Genomic DNA, 20,803 nt, shown 5'->3' with positions numbered 1-20,803 from the left:
ACCAGCAGGCCTTCTAGTGGATTCTAAGTATGGTTGGTTAGGTTCCTTGAGTAAAGGTAAAATACTGTGAGAGAGACAATAAACCTAGTCTGTAGAGCTGTAGACAAGCTTAGGTGAGAAAGGGCTGCTCTCTGCCTTTCCAAAGAGCCTGGAGGTTCATGGGGATATGTCTGCATGTGATGGTACTTAGTTAAGTAAATGGGGTGGAGAGATATGGGTAGGGGGCAGAAATGGGCACAAAATTAGTGATGAGAGGGGTGGGATAAGGGTGCCAGTGCTCCCTATAAATTGCAATCAAAGGAATATGTGATGGCAAGGGAACAGGGTGACAACAAGCTACTGTAAAGCTTCAAAAGTCCATGGATTAGAAACCTGTGATGATAGAAATCTATATTTGAATAAGAGAACAAAATATGTTTGTATGATTGATGAGTTGGCCCTGAATTGGTAACTCTTCATTTCTTACTCATTCCCTCATCATTTCTGCCACCATCCTGCCTTATTTAACAGCAGCCCAACCCTTTCTTGACAAAGGAAAATGGGAGCAGCAATAAGGGAGGCCATGGTAGGTATAAAGAGCTGTGATTAATCTCCTTTGCTGAGTGCTTGTAAAAGCAGCAGCCATTCTTAGAGACAGGAATTTCCTACGCCCCAGACTTCAGACAATTGATTCTGTTTACTGTGGAAAGCTTTGGTTCACTGAGGAAGTTGTTTGGCACTGGCAGGAGGTTGATGGGAATATAATCGTTCCAGCTCAGCTATTCATCTTTAGCAACCTGTGTCCTGACACCTGCAGAGTATGACAGGTTTGTACCTTGTCACCACATGTGTAATGTGCATGAGAAAAAAATAGTAACAAGGTTAATGCCACCCTTTCACAAAGAGTTTTGTTTTCCCTTGCTCTCTCCCATAGTGCTCTAATCATCCTTGTGCCATCTCTCCCAACCTTCCGTCCTCTGCTCCCACCACCGTGCTCCCACCCAGATCTCCTGAGAGTCATCACTCCTCAGCCCATCAGCCAAAGTTAGTGGGTTCCCATGGTTACCAGGCAGCTGGTGTCTAGACACTGTGAGATGCCTTGCAATTGAGCTGCAAATCTAGCTTCTATCACACATACCCCTCTCTTCCCTCCTCCTCTTTTCTCCATTTCCTCTTTATTTACAGCAGGCATTAATGCCAACACAGGATGGAATTTCCTTTTGACAGGCCATTAAAGGGAGGAGGAGAAGAGAGAGAGGGAGAAAAACCCAAACTTGCTGTCTTGTCATATCTATGAAGTAAGAAAGCAACCGAGGTGACAGATCCCGATTTTTCTTCTTTCTGAAGGATTTTTTTTTAATTAAAATATTTTAAATTGGAAAACAGTGCCACTAGTCCACTGGGAGTCATAAGCATCTTTAGGAGCCAGCAAAAGCATTTCAGGAGAGGGCTATAGCTGATGGCACTGGGTTGAGGCAGAATCTTTTCAGTCTGTGCAGTCAATGCCATTTCTCTTTTACAATGCTCAAGGGAATCACACATTCATAAGTATTACTAGATGTAAAAATTTGGAGTGGAACACAGGTAGATACAATGGCTGGCCTTAAAAATGACACCTCAGATATGGAAAGTCAAGTTTAGTCTCCCTTCTTTCTTCTGAGAAAGGGAAAAGCAGCCCCTGACAGCCAGGAACAGGCCTAGCACTCATAGATAGGCCTTAGCTCTCCTGTTAACATAAACAATTTCATAGAACACCAACATCAGACTTTGTATGATGATTCAAGACAAAACAAACCACCATAATCATGTTTGAACACAGACTAAGTATGGGCATTTTCTAAATCATAAAATGTCCAACTATTTCCCCTACCTGCCTAATATGAAAACAAAGATGCTTGCCTCATTCTTTCTTCCTTCTAGACATTTGTTGATATTTGCAATCATAAAATGACCCCTGCTTTATTACAGCATCCAAGCCAGATCTAAGCTTTGCTTCCTCAAATCCAAATCTCTTAGCACAAGCCCAAATGAGTCTTTTCTAACCCCTGACACTGTGATGCCTTTGGTTCCCTGTGGCATATGTTCTCCCTAGCTGCAACATGCCAACAAACCCTGCTTTGTTCAACTATGGGTGATTTCCTGGTACTCCTGATTTCCTTGGCTACAAGGTGTTGACACTTTACAGAATTTCATTGCATGTTATAATTTATGCTCAAGTTAACTTCAGTTAAATATCTTTTTCTTATTTTCCCCTACAACTTCTGAAAATTTTCAATACCATCTTTATCCCCGAATTTATTACTATGTCTCCCTTAATTTACTAATTCTCCTTCCAAGATCTCATAAAAACCTAACTTAGAAAACTAAACTAACTCAATGTATTTTTCCTATACCTAGTATAGCCTTCCTTCCTTCCTTCCTTCCTTCCTTCCTTCCTTCCTTCCTTCCTTCCTTCCTTCCTTCCTTCCTTCCTTCCTTCCTTCCTTCCTTCTTGTCACAATTAGATAAGATGGCATAGGCCCTGGAAGAGTTTAAAAGACTCTGTACTACTCTTTGAGACTGAGAAGACCTGAGACATCCCAGTATGTCCAAGCAAAATTATAGTGAGACTATGATTAAAAAAAATTCATTAAGTACACATTCCTTTAAATGACAAGAAAGTCATGTTCCTTGTCTCTGATTCAGTGGTATCAAGCAATTTGTTGGGGCAGCAAACTTCTCCTCTCCTGTTTTACATTATCATCTGTTGGTTTTAAGTAACTATTTTAGTTACCACTATACATGACAGAGAAAATTGCAAGAAGGCTAACTTGGAAGCAGAAAGATGTGTTAAGATGTGACTGCACTGATTCAGACTTCAGTGTCTGCACCACCCTCCTTAAATGCCAGCTGGGTATACTGCCATCGATCCCTGTAGGCCCCACTGATGATGTCACCCACTATCCATTATTCAGACAGAATTCTGTGCCTAGTCCTGGAATTGATGTCATTCTCATTCCTAGGCCAGGAAAATAACTTAAAGGGCCCTAACAAATTGGCTCAGCATCAAGTCAAATTGTGCCTAAAACCTCCAGTAGAATGAGTGTTCAAATGGAGATATTATATGATGGGCAGACATAGTTGATACTCAAGTTTTATCCCAGATAAACTACAGACTCATCATGAGTTTTTATTCTTTAACTACCTATTGTCCCGATGTCTCCAAATAGCCAAAGCTATTACATTCTTTGCCACTAAATACAAGTAAAGAGCTTTGGCATCATTGACTAAAGAGAGAAAATCAGTACAAATAAAAATATTACTTTTTTGATAAAGCTCTGGTTGTATTCCAGTGAGTACTATTGATTCTTAAAGCAATTTTTCACTCACAAGCAGTGCCATAATTTCACAGGCCCCAGGAAGCCCAAACTCACAATGAGTACAAAATGAATTGTCGCAGTAAGAGACGAGGGTTGCGTTTAGTTACCTGTGTGTAAGCACAAACACCTTTATAGGGCTTTCTTGTTATAATAACGCTTTTTAAATTAATTTTAAAATTGAGTTAAACCTTCTCAGTTGGTTTTTTAGCACTCTGCTTTCCTTGGGAAGTGGAAGGAATAGTAAATGCGGAGATGGCATGCACTTTTATTTCCTCTTCCTCACAACATAGCCACAATCTCTTACAGATTTTTAGAAATGACAACATTTGTAGTAATTTTTGCTACTTCTGGACTCTTACTACCTAGTAACTCTTTAGTCATTTAGTTACTAAAACCTACTATAATTTATTATGACTATTCAGTCTAAGTCACATTTTTAGAGGTGCCCATTTTTTTCCATCTCTCTATACCATATCCACTATACCTTTCACAATTGGTATTTAATATGTTGAAGTTTGATACAACAGTAATCCTCAGCCCTGGTTTTGCAAGCCTCTACAGTATCTAAAATTACTTTTGGTAGCCCTTAAAGCAAAATTATACTGAGCTTACCTTCTTTTTCACAAAGGAGAAAATAAATGGAGGGAGGGAGGAATGAAGGTGAGGGAGAGAAGAAACAGGGGAGGGAGGGAGGGAGGACAGTAAAAAGGAAAGGGAGAGAGGGAAGGGAGAAAAAGAGAGAGGAGGGAGGAATAGATTTATATAATACTTTAGTACTATTGGAGAGAAAAGAGAGTTGAAATCAAGCAGTAGAATCCTCTCATCCCTTAAAATTATAAGAGAGATTATAATATTATGGGCAGATTCAGTGAATTCTAATTAGCCATGTGACTTTGGGCAAGTCACAGAAACTCTCCATTTATAGTTTTTCTCAGAGGAAATGAGCAGCTGAGATCAGATGATCTCCAAGATCTCCTTCACCTTCCATTATTCTGTAATTTTACAATTATAAGCCGATTCTATGACAATATATACAGATTTTTTTATTTTTTTGTCCTGAATTCTATGGTGTATCCATTTGTACTGATGAAATTAACAAGACAACTGCCAAGTGTTTAGTTTTCTTTGTGCTGTGTAGATACAGCCATAAGGGAAAATTAAACAACAAAGATAAATAATTGTCTGGCTTATTGCAAATATTCCCAAACACAACATGGCAAGTCATGGTAAGGCCTGAGCCGAATATGACTCATAAGCGTAGTGTTTTTATTTTAAAAATTTAAATGTTACTCAAGCAATAGATATTCATATGTAGGAAAACATTTTAGGCAGCTGCATCACTATTGGAGTGACTCTTACAGAGTTAGAATAATGCCTCATTTGGGTTTCTATATTTTAACTTTGGAATCAGAGAAATTATTAAATCACATATCACATTGGGGGTTTTAAAAACTAAGTCTGCTTTTGCTTTTAAAGATATATATTGAAAATACAACCTTTGTAAAAAAGGCATATTAACTCAACATATGTTAAAATACTATAGATAATTAGTTGAATTTTTAAATGAAAACGAGTGTCACCTAGACTGTTTATTAACTTTTCCAAGGTCTGACAGACACAAATCACTATACCTTTGTAACTGATCAACAGATAAGATCATCATTGTAAACAATGAGAATAATAGAAATACTTAAGGAAAACCAAACTTGAAATGGTTAGAACAATGCCTGAGAAAGCCTGTTTCAATAAATGTAAAAAAGCTGCTAGAAAGAAAAGCTAATAGAATAAATTGAATGAAAAATGACAAATAAACATGATTAGCCTGTTAGTTTGTGGTATCATTTTTAGTCTTCATGACTGAGAACTCAAGAGTCTCAAAGGAAAAGAATACATTTGCTTGCACTTAAATTCCACAAAGGCAGAGATTTTTAATTTTGTTTACTGACTGATCCCAAATGCCTAGAAAAGTGTCTGGAAAAAATATATATATAGTTTGATACCATAAATAAGTATAGACCTAAATAATTAATAGCAAATACCTGAGGTCTGATTTTTTTTTTGAAAATTGTTAATCTCCAAAATGCAGCAAGAGGAATTAAAGATAATCCTGGGAAGCAGAAATCATGTTTTTACAAGATTTCCCCAAAAGTATGGTATTTCTGTGCCTGGATTTTTTTTTCTTTTTTAATATTATACATATTTTATTTATTTATTTCTAGAGAGAGGGGAAGGGAGGGAGAAATAGAGGGAAAGAAAAATCAATGTGTGGTTGCCTTTCATGTGCCTCCAGTTGGGACCTGGCCTGCAACCCAGGAGGTATATGCCCTGATCTGGAGTTGAATCTGCAACTTTTGTTTGCAGGCCAGTACTGAATCCACTGAGCCATACCAGCCAGGGATGTGCTTGGAATTCTTTTAAGAGAATGATACTTTCCTACTTTTATCTTTTTTCTCTTTATTCTCTAAAATCTGCTGGAATTCCTTGCTCTAGAAAGCCCAAAAAAGAGCAAAAATTGTGCAAGGTAGAAAGAATTACCTGATCAGAACAGTCTACTACATAGCCCCACCAATTTCTCCCCAACATATGCCCTGTCCCCAGATGACTGCAGGCCTTCTTGGAAATGAAAAGATCTTTCTCATGAAGTTGAAATTTTTCACTGTCTCTGAACATTTTCCTTAAGGTTAAGCGACAAGTTTTAGGTCTTTTTTTAAGTTTTGAACTTGATAATTATTACCAACTAAGAAAAATTTTCTTAATCCTGGAGATTTATCATCCTCCTGTGTAACTTGCCTACTGGATACGAGATTTACCGCACATCCAGAGTCAGGAGGTGACTTGCTTCTTGCTCATTCAGTATGGTAAATTTTTGTTTCAAAATTTAGGGAGTCATATGGAGCTAAGGCTGATGATAGGATGTTTCCCTTGAAATCAACTGATTGCTATTCTATGTGATGAAATAGAGAAGATTGTTCTGCTCTGGAGAAGGAGCAATCAATCTCAGAGACGCTCTTGCCTCTTGAGACACTACTGTTTAGCAGCCTTGATTCTTGCATCACAAAGTTATGACTCTCAAGTTTGATCAATGGTCATCTTTGCCCTTGCAATCATTTCTAGACCTGGGCCTTTGATGTCAAAGACTTTTTTCAAAAAAAATTTTTCACTCTACAAGCAAAAACTTCATAAGTCACAGACTTTTCTTTCCCTTTCTTTGGATATTTGAAGAAAGTTTCTCTTTGGCTGTGGGCTAAGATTGGGTAAGCATGAAAGTGGAGAGAAGGAGAAGATAACTCTTGTGCATTAAGCACATAGGTGAGCAAGGTAGGGGCACTGTATTAGGTTCTTTATTCTCTCATTTAATGCTCATCACAAACTGTGAGGTAGGTATTATTATTCTCATTTTATTGATGAAGAAATGTGAAAGCAGGGAAGATGTATGTTGAATACTTATGTGCAAAATCCCTTACAACATAGTAAACATTAGAGTGGTGTTAGTTCCCTTTAAGTCACTTAATAATAGCCAACACTTACTGAACAGGTGCTGAAACACATCATTTATTATTAAGTACCTTAAGTAATTAACACATCTAAATTTCATAACAAGACCATGAGGAAGGTATCAATATTATCACCAGTTAGAGATAAGAAAAATGGGACAATAAGAGGCAAAATAACTTACTGAAAACTATGGTAAATGTCCCAGATAGAATTTAAATGATAGTCTGGCTCTAGAAGCAGCTCTGTTAACCACTACTCTGATTCATGTAAAAGTTGTTATGCTTATAGTAGCTATCTATTTTTTATGTTTGGGCTTTATATATCTGAATAATCTTTGTAAAATTAGAAGATGTAAAATTAAAATTAACAAAAAAAAAAGAAGATGATGGAATAATATTTTCCATGACAGTAAACCAGAAACCTATTAGGATTATTTTTTATAATTTAATATTTTGAAATTCATACCAACCTCTGCCTTTTAATCATGGTAACATCAGAGATCCACACTTTGTCTGCTTGAGGTAATAGAGGTTTTAGTAACATATCACAAAACATTCTTGGGACTGTCCCCTTTTTTCATTACTTTCTTTCTATAAATATTGAATGCCTATCTTGTTATAAGTATGACACTAGAAGTTGAGGGTAATATATGTGCATTGATTCATTAAAAATATATGTATATATTTGCCAGACAGTTTTCTAGGCATATGTGATTTATCAGTAAACAAAATTAAAAATCTCTGCCTTTGTAGAATTTAATTGCTAGCAAATGTATCCTTTTCCTTTGAGAAGTTAATTCTCAGTCAAGAAGGCTAGAAAGGATACCATAAATGTGTAATGTAAAGATGTACTTTCCATATAAATAAGGAAGTGATTGTGCCTAGGATAGGTGTGAAGGTGTGGAAAGAACCTTTGAGCTGGGTCATGAGGAGTGATTAAGCAACACTTGTTAGATACATTGATGAAGGTCAATTGACTGGCCTACCTTCCAACTCCAGTCCTTAATTTTTGGTTAAAAGAATACCGTTGGTTCCATTCTCTAGAATCAGACCCTAAGAAAGGAGTCTTGTGCCAATACTTCATTGATTGAAATCTGAGAGTGAGGAAAGACAAGAGGCCGGAAAGTAGATTCATAACAAGTAGATTCAGGAAAAGTGTAGTCTCAACCTGACCCCACAGAGAACTCGAAAGCACAAATTGTACCACAGAGATTGTTTTGCCCAAAAACAAAGGCTCTGGAGTCATGGGATGAAAAAGGGGCATGACCTCTCAGGCATCTGAGGTTGAGGTGTTTCACACAACCCCTATCCAAGGGACAGGTGTAAGCATGGACAACCAACACCTCCTGCAGCTGGGAGAAGAATGCATGGGCTGGTGAAAAAGACCTGAGGGGGTTACCAAGAGCGTCTGCAACAAAGAAGGCAGTACATCTGGAAGCCATAGGTAGGGATGAAAACATGTTGAGAATATTTGAAGGCAAGTAAGGGGAGATATGATAAGGAGAAATGATTTTTTGTTACCTCTTTTTGCTTTAGTAGCTTATTTATAAAATCTAAAAGTCATTATTTATTTTTTTACTTCATTCACTAAAAAAATCTTGAGCCCTGGCCAGTGTGGCTCAGTTGGTTTGGTGTCGTCCTACAAACTGAAACGTCACAGGTTTGATTCCCGGTCAGGGCACATGCCTGGGTTGCAGGTTTAGTCCTTAGATGGGCTCATGCAGGAGGCATGTTTCAATGTTTCAAGGATCAATGTTTCTCTTTCACATCAATTTTTCTCTACCTCTCTTTTTTCCCTCCGTTCCCCTCTCTCTGGAGTTATAAAAGAAAAACACTTTTAAAAAATATCTTGAAATGCGAATAATTTAAATTTAGCGAAATGGAAAAGGTGGCACTGTTAGTCAGGACTCCTGATTGAAGTTAGTTCTTGAACACAGATATGACTTTTTTATTCTGATTAAGGGGAACCTCTTCTATTTTGAATCAAAGTCCACATTGTAACTTCCTCATACAATTTCAGATCCTTACTCCAGATACCCCATACCTCTTTTATTTGTCCAATGAGTGTTTTACAATTTTTAAATATCATTAGGCAATGTATGCACTTTCCTGTTCCCTACAGACCACGCCACTGCTTTTACCTATGGCCAGGTTCTTACGTTAATGTTATTATCTGACTGGCTCCTTTGCAACTGAATTTGTAAAAACGAGAGAGATGCAACTAAGATTTTCTCCTGGATAGGATACTCCTCACCTGAGATTCTATAAAGTGAAAAGGGAAAATGCAGGGTTGAACTCCTGTCAGATCAAATTTTGAAATTTTAAAAATAGACATATCATTTTACAGAAAACATCAAAACAAACTTAATTTCTAGGCTGAACTGTTTCTGATCATCGTTCTTAGCTACTGTCAATATCACAGCATGGCTTCTCTATCTGGGCACAGCCCTTCCCAAACTCCCCCGTGTCAGGGGCGCAGGCATGGTTTATGCTGACACCCCATCGTTCTGTTCCTCCCAAAGAGGAACGTTAAGCAGAGCGTCACATTCTGCTGTGACCTCAGCATGTGATTTAGCTAGGGGGAGGAAAAACCGAGTCTATTTGACTATTATGCTAAAAATACGCCCCAATATTTGTTTTAATATTTAACCTTTAAAAGTTGACTTACTCATTGTGATAATGGTAAGAAATAACATGAACACCATTTAATCTTTTATATTTATCCCATCTGGTCCCCAAAATTATGTAAGGCAACTATGTGAGCCACGTAAATTATAACATGAATTATAATTTTTTGATCTTTATGGTCTAATGGGGAAATGAGGTCAAACACTAATTTTGTAGAGAGAATATTTAAGAAGTTTTCAAGGTCAAACTATACCTTATTTGAGGTTTTTTAAATTTTTTTATTTTTTTAATCTCAGGGTTTTTTTCTCCTTTCAGAAAATTCTAGCACTAACTTTTGTTCTATAGGTAAGAAATGCTGGATTCTTTTCCAATGTCTATAACGGAGTAGCTCTGTTGAATTAATCTATCACTAGTATTCTTATTTTCTGAACAGAGTTAGAGGCTTTACAGGAACATTCTAGGGGAGAAATTGTCTTAATCATTTATCTAAGAAAGAAGGTCCCCTCCCCCTTTTGGGAAATCTCTATTTTTCTTCCTTGGCTGAAAATGTTAAATTTGATGGATGCTTCTTTTTTTTACCCAAATCCCACAGATTGGATTAAAAATGTCAACATACTACATTGTGTGCTTTAAATTTCATAAAGTCTTTTCAAATACCTCCTTCCCACCTCCAAACAACCTGCAATAAGGTGCAATAAGGCCTTATAATCCATATTTTTTTTTTTGTTAATTAGAAAATCAAGGCAAAGAAAGGAAAAGTAACTTCTCTGAGGTCATATGACTAATTGGTTGCACAGTCAAGGCTAGAACATAAATCAGCTTGATCCTAAGCCTCAACTTCTAAGAGAAGAAGCAATATGTTTCAGATGTCACTGGGACCCTGCCACACTGCCTCTGAATTTTCTTCTTCATTAATTCTTAAAGTAAATAGTGTTGTAAGCATCTCTTTCAAAGGCTCAAAAAGGAAGGAGGGGAAATGGGTGATATTTGTACCATTCTGCTCACATCAAAATGGCATACACTTGCCTTGAAAGGAACTTGAAATGAACTTGAAATGTAAAATATGATCATGAAAAGCATAAAATGTGGATGCCAGTGACCACCAAAAGCCATGATCGGGCTCCAGATTGACATCTGGTACACGGCTCAAGAGGAAGACCACATAAGTGACAAGAGGGGCATATGTGAGTTAGCTGCAGAATTTTTTTTTTATTACTTTCCTTTGAGCCTTTCAGATGATGATACTTAATATTCAAGAAAGATGAAAATAAATAAAGAAAGGGAGCAAATGCCCCAGCTAGTAGTGACTGGTAGAGTAATTGTGGGCATGGCCCCAGGATGATAGCAGCTTCTATTTAATCAATGTTGACAAGGCTGGGGAGAGCTGGGCAGGTCCCAAGAGGTAATGTTTTACTCGGAAATCCACTCAACCTAATTTCAGTAATGTAGGGCTGTGGAGGAGCCTGGACCAGAGCCAGTAAACAGGGCCATTAGAGCTCAGTGTAGGCACTGGCAGCTGGGAACACCGCCATCCCCCCAGCAGCATTGCAGCCGGCTGCCTGGCTGACGCACAAGCAGCCGCTGCTGCATATGTTCCTGGTATTCGCTCACCAGCAGAATGTGCACATGTGTTATTCTCACCCTTTCGAGGAAATGAATGGAATGAATAAAGGCAAGAACTGCTTCCAGAATCTATTTCAGCACGGATCAGAGAGCCATTTTGGTGTACATTTTTCAAGGACCACTGTGGAAGCATCCCTGGGTCCCTTTAATCTTTTAGGGCTACCACCAAGTTGTTCCAAAGGGATACAGAAATGACTTCCACTTTTCTTGTTGCCTTAATGTGGTCTGATTTTTATTTATTAATTTATTTATTTAGGAATAGTGGTTGTGGATCCAGATTGTGAAAACTACTAGGGTTTTCCCTGTTTCAAAACTTACAAGATTCATTCAAGATACCCAATTTTGCAAATCTGGTCCAGGAGAAATTATGCCCCTTTGGACTGAGTTCTTACCTACTATGTTTTCTTTCACCACTCCTTCTCCAACAAGAAACACACATGACAGTAATTACTAGCATATAAAGTCCAAGAAGGTAGAGATCTTTGCTTGGTGTTTTTGTTGCTGCATCACCACTGCTGTGTGCATAGAACAGAGCATAGTAACTATGATCCAGGAACTTACACAGAATGAATAAATGAATAAATTTACACATTTTTCTTTGAAAGCATCCTCCAACTCTAAAACATTAAGGATATATGACTTTAGGATATGATTTTCACTCTCTCTTTTTAAGTTAACACAGAAAATTATCAAATACGTAGAGACTGCTAGAGAACATGGTTATTTCTAAGAGATCTTGGGCCTGGGAAAAGTAATGTTTTCTCAAGTTAAAATGTCAAGGCTGGAGAAGGTTATAGCTCTTTACCAGATTCTAACATCACCTATAAAAATTGACAGAATGTGATTTTTGAGAATTTAAATATTATTTAATATAATTATTATAAAAATTTGCCCAGTTTTATTTTTTTAAAAAACATCTTTTTCTTCCCTCATAGAGCAAACCATTAAATTACATAATCATTTTCCTCTTGGATATATTCTGTCTCATAATCAAACTGAATTTAGGGTTGATTTCCCCTGGTGAAGACTGATTTGGGGAGAGAAGCCTTCACCAGATAGAACATTAATGACTCTTAGTGAGTATAAGTTCACTGGTCACTTAAGATGATATACAGATTGATAGGTAGGTAGATAGATGATATTCTGTGATTAATTTGATCTTGCTCTTTTCTTGTAATATTTTAACCAAATTTACAGTGCTATTATTAGATGATTATCTAATTGAACTTAATTAGCATTAGGATTTCATGTTTAATATAAACAAAAGTATATTCAGAGCTAAACTGAAAATGGAAAAGCATTTTCTACTCTTTAACTTGCTGGATATCAGCTGTCATATCATCAACTTCAGGTTTTCCTCATTTGCCAGCTTTGGGCCCATTTACTTCCACTCACTTGTTCTATGTCACTTGGTATTGAAAATCTCATTTGATCTTTCGCTTCTACAGCGTCCTCGTAAGCAATAACTATCTCCGAGGGAGGTTGATCCTCTAGATGGGAAATGTGATTAATTATACTAATTGGATCATGATAATTGGAGTGACCAGCTGGCCTCAGCCATTCATCTATCTTTGCCACTCACTATGATGATGAAAGTTTTTGCACAAAATACTAAATGCATATTAACTCATCTCTAGCATTTACAAATTATGTAATTAGTGCCAGAAAGTACCAAGACAAGAGTCATATTATTCAAGACTAATCGAGATTCTTCTCTCCATTCTGAGCTGCTTTTATCAAGACCAGTTTTTAGATTTTGTAGTCCCCAGGCTACATATCTGCCGACTCCCTGCTGTAGCTCCTACTAAGGGAATATGCGCCCTTCTTGGGCAAAGATAAGGGCAGGGAGAGCAATAGAAAGCAGAAGCTGTCTAAATTGTCCTGTCCTAAGTTGGAACTCACTGCTGCCATTCACAAACAGCATGGTCTTAGGTAAACTACTCCATCTTACTGTGTCTCAGTTTCCCAGCTATAAAATAGGGTGATTAAGGTACCTGTGAGAATGAAATAAAATGATATAGAATAAAATACTTAGAACGGTCTTGAGCGTAGAGTAAGAGGTCAAATATGTTAGCTATAGCTAAATGCTTTATGCAAGGGGCCAGGAATGTAATAATGTATGTTTTTTTCCCAGGCAGAGAGGCCGCTGAATATAATGGGTAAGAAAATGTACATATACGACTGTATTCTACATGATTAATTAACTACACTGACTTGTCTAAAGTTAACATCAGTGAGAGAAAAAGCAAGTTAGCAATCTCCAGAAGTTCTTGCTGACATTCAGGCTCAAGTGTACCTATTTATATATAACTCAGATTGTGTTCTCCATAAATTTCCCTTTGTGTGAGGTTCAAACTTTTGCAAACTCTTGTGCAGTCTCCCATCAAAATGGCTCTAACTAGAGCAGTTGTGTGGTCCACATCTCATTGCTGTTTCCTTCATTTGCATGTAGGTTTATTTTTTAAAATATTGTTATGAGTTTTTAGCTTACCTCACCTTTGTGTTTATAAAAAATTGTTACTTTAGAATTTTTTACTCTCCATAATTTCCTGGTGGCCTATAAGAATTTTGTTGAATCCACCAATCTGACATGTTTTATTTTTACTAACTAGTTTTCCCGTCATCTAACACAAAGATAACCCCTTTGTTTAATATTTAGTAATATCAAGAAAGTATAAAATTACTCTCATCTTATATAAAATATAATGCATATACACTATAATTGTGTGTGTTCAGCTGACTTACATCCCAGCTGATTGACTTGTTCCTTTTGTAGTTTTCTAACTGAACTTTATCAGTTTTAATATTATTTTACATTTTGAAACAACAATTTGTTTTTAATCACAGACGTTTAATAGGCTTCTAAAAGCCTATGAACCCCAGATACTTAGTTTCCAATGCTGAATTGATAAAATGGATTTCACTTGACTCTACTCTGATTGAGTTTGGCCACCTAATATAATGGGAAAACCTGGGCAAGTAGAAGACCTAAGTTTTAGTCCTGGCTGGGCTTTGAGCAAATCTTATGATTTAGGGAAAATCTCATCCTGTGTTTGGACTTCAGTTGTCTCATCTGGGAAATGAGAATGTCCTTTTATTCTTGCTTTCAGAAAATATTAATTGAGGGCCTTCCCTGCACTAGATTCTGTGCTGGACATGGTGCGGGTAGAGGCTGGTTGCTCAAAGCTGAGCAAAAATAGATATTGTTATTACTTAGAGTTATGGTTTAATGTCTGGATGATGTTAAAGGTCCCTCTCACTGCTGACAATCTATGATTATAGATTTTATTGTTTGGTAAAAGTATATTATAGAAGGCTTAAACAAAAGCAAGAACATTTGTTGTGTTTTTTCACTGCTTCTTCTCAATACCTAGAAGAATGCTGAGCCCACTGCAAGTGATTCATAATAATTCATTGGATGGATGGATGGATGAATGAATGAATGAATGAATGAATGAATATCAAATACTTTGAAGCATTTGAGGAGAGAATATGTAGATACTGAAGCTCTTTTAATAGAAAATAGCAGTAATTTCCTGTTACAATCAACAGGTAAGTGTCAAATTTCACCTTTTCTCCTAGGCCCAGGCAAAGGATGGCAATTGAAAGTGGGGGAATTTGGGAAGATTTAACCTGTTACCACACCAATAGTAGACAGAAAGTATGGCTGCTCATCAGAGTTACCTAAATTTTTATTCTTTTGTTTTCCCCTTTTGAATTCTGTTCCCTTTATTCCACAAATAAATAATAATTCTCACCTTACCCAGACTACTTCCACCTTTTTTATTTTGAATGTTTTAATCTTCCTCAAATCATATATAATAGCTCCCAGGTTTTCAAGTTTTTATTTCAGGGAGAGAGTTTTGAAGTATTTTCTTGTTCCTACAGCTAATCCTTCTATGTAGTTTTAAACAGCTTAAATCAATATTCTGTTCTTTTGTAGTTTGAAGGGGGCATTAAATATGTTGTTTCTTAGAGCTGATCAGGGTAGTAAACCACCCTGGGCATACCTTTAGTATCCAAGGGTTTGGGCAAGTCTGGGAAACTAAGTAAATTCTCTAAAAAGATTTCAAATTGCTATAGACAGCCCTCACTAAAATAAATCTGGAAGCTTTCTTCTGTCAGAAAATGAAATGATTCATTAGCATACTAAATTTCTATAATGTATGAGGAACACTGCTGGTACATAACATACTATAATGTTAGAATTGAGTTAGTTTCATCCAAAAATTTTTCTGGAAAATATGATTGTTTTGCTGGTTCTTAAAGGGTTAATAATGATCATTGTAGAAGACTATGGCCTTAAAAAATCTTTAAGAGAAGCAGTAGGTAGTCTTACTGAAATGACTACAATTTGGAAATAACTTACAGTAAGTTACAAACCCCCCAAATAAATCAGACTTAAAAACTTTGGTAAAAAATGAGTCATAAAATAAAAATTTTCATCATAGCTGCAAACTTATTTACAAGATAAGCTTTGTTTGATTATAAGAATCTTACATATTTTCAAGGATTTTTAAAAAATATTATTAGATAATGTTCCCAAGAAGGGATTCCAAAAATATATTTAGCAGCATTGGTCTTATTTGGCTATAAATGCTCGGCTTTATGTGAATATAAATATGTATTTGACCAACCTGAAAGAGGCATACAGTTTTATGAGCTCTTCTAATGGTCTTCTAAAAAGACCTCATTTCTGGGACTACATCAAACTAAAGAGTTATTGCACAGCAAAGGAAACCATCAACAAAACAATAAGACAGCCCACTTGACAGAAGCTCATATTATCTAATGATACAGACAATAAATGTTAATATCCAAAATTTATAAAGAATTACAACTCAACACCAAAAAAGAAATCCTATTAGAAAGTGGGCAGAGGACCTGAATAAACATTTTTCCGAAAAGGACATACAGATGGCCAATAAACATATGAAAAGATGCTTAACTAGCCATCAGAGAAATGCAAATTAAAACCTCATGAGATATCACCTCACACCTGTCAGAATGGCTACTATCAATAAACCAACAAACAAGTGTTGTGGAGGTTGTAGAGATAAGAGAACCCTCAAGTGCTGTTGGTGCGAATGCAGATTGGTAAAGAGAATATGGAACACAGTATGAAGGTTCTTCAAAAAGTTAAAAATGGAACTGTCTGATTACTCATCAATTCCACTTCTGGGTATGTATACAAAGGAACCCAAAACACTAGTTTGAAAGAACATATGCACCCCTATATTCATTGCAGCATTATTTACAATAGCCAAAATATGGAAGCCACCCAAGTGCCCATCAATAGATAAGTGGATAAAAAGTTGTGGTACATATATGCAATGGAATATTACTTGGCTATAAAAAAGAACAAAATCATAGACCTGACTAGGTGGCCAAGTTGCTTGGAGTGTTGGTGCATGCACAAAAAGATTGCAAGTTCAAACCATCCTCAGGGCATATACCTAAGTTGCAGTTTTGCTCCCCAGGGGGAGTACAAACCAGAGGCAACTGATTGATGTTTCTCACATTGTTGTTTCTCTCTCCCTCTCTCTCTCAAATCAATAAACATATCCTTGGGTGAGGATTAAAGAAGAACAAAATCTTATCATTTGCAGCAGCATGGATGGACCTAGAGAGTATATATGATTTCAGTTACATGTGGACTCTAAAGAACAAAATACTGGGTTGGTCAAAAAGTGAGTGTAGTTTTTTTCTGTAAAATAAAAGACACATTTTTAAAATTTTCACCAATAATTTTATTGATTTGGATATTTTTAGTGTTAGCCATCTCCCACATGATATAACATTGATTGTTCTCAATTAATGTCTTGATTTGATTGCTATCATCTTCCACTTGCCTACCTGACCATGGAGCATTGTCCTGCAGGAAGTCTCCAGCATGAAACCTCTCAAACCACTTTTGACATGTTTGATCAGCTACAGCACCTTCTTCATACACTTCACAAATCTTTTTTTGTGTTTCAGTTGCATTTTTACTTTTCTTGAAATAATAAAGCATAATATGCCAAAAATTCTGCATATTTTCTTCCATAGATACAGAGAACAGACTGATGGTTGCCCAAGGGGAGAGGGGTTAGGGGGCTGGTCTAGTTGCAAAATAGTCATGGGGATATAAAGTACATCATAGGAAATATGGCCAATAATATTGTAATTATTGCCCAGGTGGTAGCAGAAATCTAGGGAGAATCACTTTGTAAAGTATATGATTTTCTAACCACTATGCTGTACACCTGAAACTAACACAAAATAATTTGAATGTAAACTATGATAAAAAATAAACAAATGCCCCCTCATTTCTCTAATCTCAACATCTCTCAATTCTTAGGAAGCCCTGCTTATAAAGTTGGCCCTTGGCTAACATCTGGGAAATTGGATTTTGAGAGGGTTCTCATTGTTCCCTAAGAGTGTTCACTGTGCCTAAACTGTGCAAGAGTATGGTTTGTGTTGGATGTCTGTTTTCCTTCTGCGTGTCTGGATTTGGTTACTGCTTGTAGTAGGTTCCTGCAGGACTAGCCCATAAAAACTCCAGATCTGTTAGCTTAGGTGAACTTCCCTAATAGATGACATCTCACACATGTTACAGTTCACTGCTAGAGGAATTACACACATCCTATCCTCTGCAACTGTGGGATGCTTGTGGGGAGAGGACTACTGGATGCTGTTCCTGGTTTCCTCTGCACTTCACCCATGCAACTATTCCCTTTGCTGATTTTCCTTTGTGTCCTTTCACTGTGATAAATCACATCCATAAATAGGACTGTCCATTGACTCTTGTGAATCCTCCTAGTAAATCATGGAACTTGTGGGTGGTCTTGGCGGACCCTTGAAACAGGAAGTTTATGTTAGTAATACAGGTGGTTTCAGGGAAAATGAATTCTCTTTCTACTAGCTGGCATATTAGTAAACTATCTTGAAGCATGAAATCAATTCACTGAGTTCTTTAGGGAAACCAGACAGAAGAGTTATTAGCAAAGTCACCTGCTTCCTGAGGGGAAAAAAAGAGATACATTATAAAGACACAAGGCACAGTTACCTTATGCTTTTGATTTCAAGAAATTAAAAACTACTACAATGGTTTAAGGAGGTTAGTTATTTTGTCCCACATAATAAAAAAAAATTCTGAGCAGAAAGTATCCGAGTGGTATGGTCACTCAGTAAGAGGTTTTTTCTTATCTTTCTTCTCCATCATCCTTAGTGTATAATTTTTGTCTCCATGACCACAAAATAGCTGCTACACTGCCAGGTATGTTTGATGCCTCAGTCATCAAGAATGGGAAAAGTAAAGGGCAAACACTTCCTCTGGATTCCTCTCCACAAAATTCTGCGTCTAATTGGCCATCATCCAATTAGAGTATCTGTGTTACATGGATACCCTTAGCTTTAAGGGGAGTAGGAAAATCAAGTATTTCACTTTCCAACATTTATAATACTAGAAATAAGGGATGAAAGAGTTGGGATGGCTGTTCAATGATCCATATATAATATCTTTCACAACTATTCTAACACTAATGGAAAAAGAGATAGAAGATTAATGTTGATTCCCTATATTAAGAGCCTATATATGGATACTTTGATTGTAAGGCTGAGAGATTAGAGACCATGGTAATTTCTATGTGGACTCCTTGCTCCTAATGTCATAGCTTTGTCCCGAGCTTTTTTTGTGTCACTGAACAACCTTCTGGAGGTAAACTCTTCTGAACTTGGAAAGTATATTCTAAGATAGCAATCTCTTTTCATCTTTAAGCTCATGTGAAATGGTATGAAAGGAAGAAATGCATTGCACTTATCATATGAACAGATGAGACAAAATACTAACTCTTCTCCCACTCCCCATCCCTGTCTTGTTTTTTACCTCAGAAGCTGTAGATGAAACCAAACCTAAGGAAAGTGCCCGGCAGGAGGAGGATAAAGAAGAACGCGAGGTGGACCAAGAACATGCCTGAACTCTAAGAAATGGCTTTCCATGTCCCCACCCTCCCCTCTCCAGGACCCTGTCTCTCCCTCTTCTCAGCTCCACTCTGAAGTTTCCCTTCCTGATCTGCTCACATCTGTGAGTCTGTCCTCTCCCACCCACTAGCCCTCTTTCTCTCTATGTGGCAAACATTTAAAAAAAAAAAAAGCAGGAAAGATCCCAAGTCAAACAGTGTGGCTTAAACATTTTTTGTTTCTTGGTGTTGTTATGGCGAGTTTTTGGTAATGATGATCCAATCATTTTGGGAAATCCTTGCACTGTATCCAAGTTTTTTGAATTGGTGCGTGTGGCCCTGTGGGAGTCCACTTTCCTCTCTTTCTCTCTCTGTTCCAAGTGTGTGTGCAATGTTCCGTTCACCTGAGGAGTCCAAAATATCGAGTGAATTCAAAACCATTTTTCTTTTCCTCCTTTTCAATGTGATGGAATGAACAAAAAGAAAAAAAATTCAAAAACCCAGTTTGTTTAGAAAATAAATAAAGCAAATGTGCCAATTAGCGTAACTTGCGGCTCTAAGGCTCCTTTTTCAATCTGAATATTAATAAATCATGATAATAATCAGACTCCAATGGCTCTGTGTTTCTCTTCCACATGGTCATTGGTTTGACACCTCTCCAACCGGGTCTTGTGTTTTATTTCCTTCTGATACCAACAACCCTGATAAAGAAAAGACAGATAAAGCCTAGGGCTCTGGTCAGAACTAATGTCTTTGATCATGGGTGGGATGATTGGGGCTTGCACTGGTTCACTATGCTGCTGTACCAAAGCCCCACAGACTGAGAGGCTTAAACAGCAGTAATTTATTTTCTCACTGTTCAGGAGGCTTGAAGTCTAATATCAAGGTGTTGGTAGTGTTGGCTCCTTCTTAGGGCCATGAGGGAAGGATCTTCTCTAGACCTCTCTCTTTGACATATGAATAATTACCTTCTGTCTACCTCTCTTCATTGTCTGTGGGTATTTTTATGTCTAAATTCACCGTTTTTGTAAAGATACCAATCATATTTAATTAGGACCCACCATAATGACCTCACCTTAACTTTATTAATTTCAAATAAAGCCAAACTTAGAGGTATTGGAAATTAGGATTTCAACATATGAACCTGAGGAAGAGTGGCACAATTCAAACCATAATAGGCACTAAGACTTACTTTTACTGAAGTCACCTCAGAGTATTTTCATCCCTCGGGAGAAGTATGCCATGGAAGGTTACTCTAGGTTTTGCTAAATTAAATATTATAGAGAAATGCATAAATCTTAGAAACTTTTGTTAAGTGATTTAGTTTAACCCAAGTATTGGCACAAAATCTATCTTTTTCTGCTTATTAACTTCTGTTGGACTTATTCCCACACAAGGCAGCTCTTAGATTCTTGATTATTTACTCTCATTGTTCCTGCTGATGGTGAGAGTGTATAAAATCGTGTTCATTTAACATATCCATACTTTTCAAATTTCCTTGTGGTTGCTGTTTTATAAGTACCCTTTATTACAAGGTAAACAGTTCCCATGAGAAACAGCAATATCCCTAAATCTTGAAGTATGTGATGCTCTTCTTTTTTTCCCCTAAATTTCCTAAATCAATCTGATATAAATTTATAACAACTCATACACTTCCTGACCCTGAGTTCTTGCCCATAGATGAGCAGGGACAATGGATCCCCTTCAATTTCCTACATTCATCTGCACATACAATTTCTTAGCAAGGAAGAGAAAATTTTTTCAAAACTTTCAAATAATA

At 36.9% G+C, this 20,803-nt stretch overlaps 1 protein-coding gene across 1 annotated transcript in view; it reads left to right on the top strand.

Annotated features, from left to right (window-relative positions):
- GAP43 (growth associated protein 43) overlaps window positions 1-19,613 on the top strand; it is a 98,937-nt gene extending 79,324 nt beyond the window's left edge. The window contains exon 3 of the mRNA XM_054572298.1: window positions 18,956-19,613. Within this exon, the coding sequence (XP_054428273.1) occupies window positions 18,956-19,041 (86 nt within the window). The 3' untranslated portion in view covers window positions 19,042-19,613. The remainder of the gene's footprint in view (window positions 1-18,955) is intronic.
- The last annotated feature ends 1,190 nt before the right edge of the window (window positions 19,614-20,803 follow it).

The sequence above is a fragment of the Pteronotus mesoamericanus genome, unplaced genomic scaffold (genome assembly GCF_021234165.1).
Source record: "Pteronotus mesoamericanus isolate MK-2021 breed Mesoamerican mustached bat unplaced genomic scaffold, CSHL_Meso_final contig_228, whole genome shotgun sequence".
NCBI lineage: Eukaryota > Metazoa > Chordata > Mammalia > Chiroptera > Mormoopidae > Pteronotus > Pteronotus mesoamericanus.
This window is presented reverse-complemented; position numbering and strand designations above follow the sequence as displayed.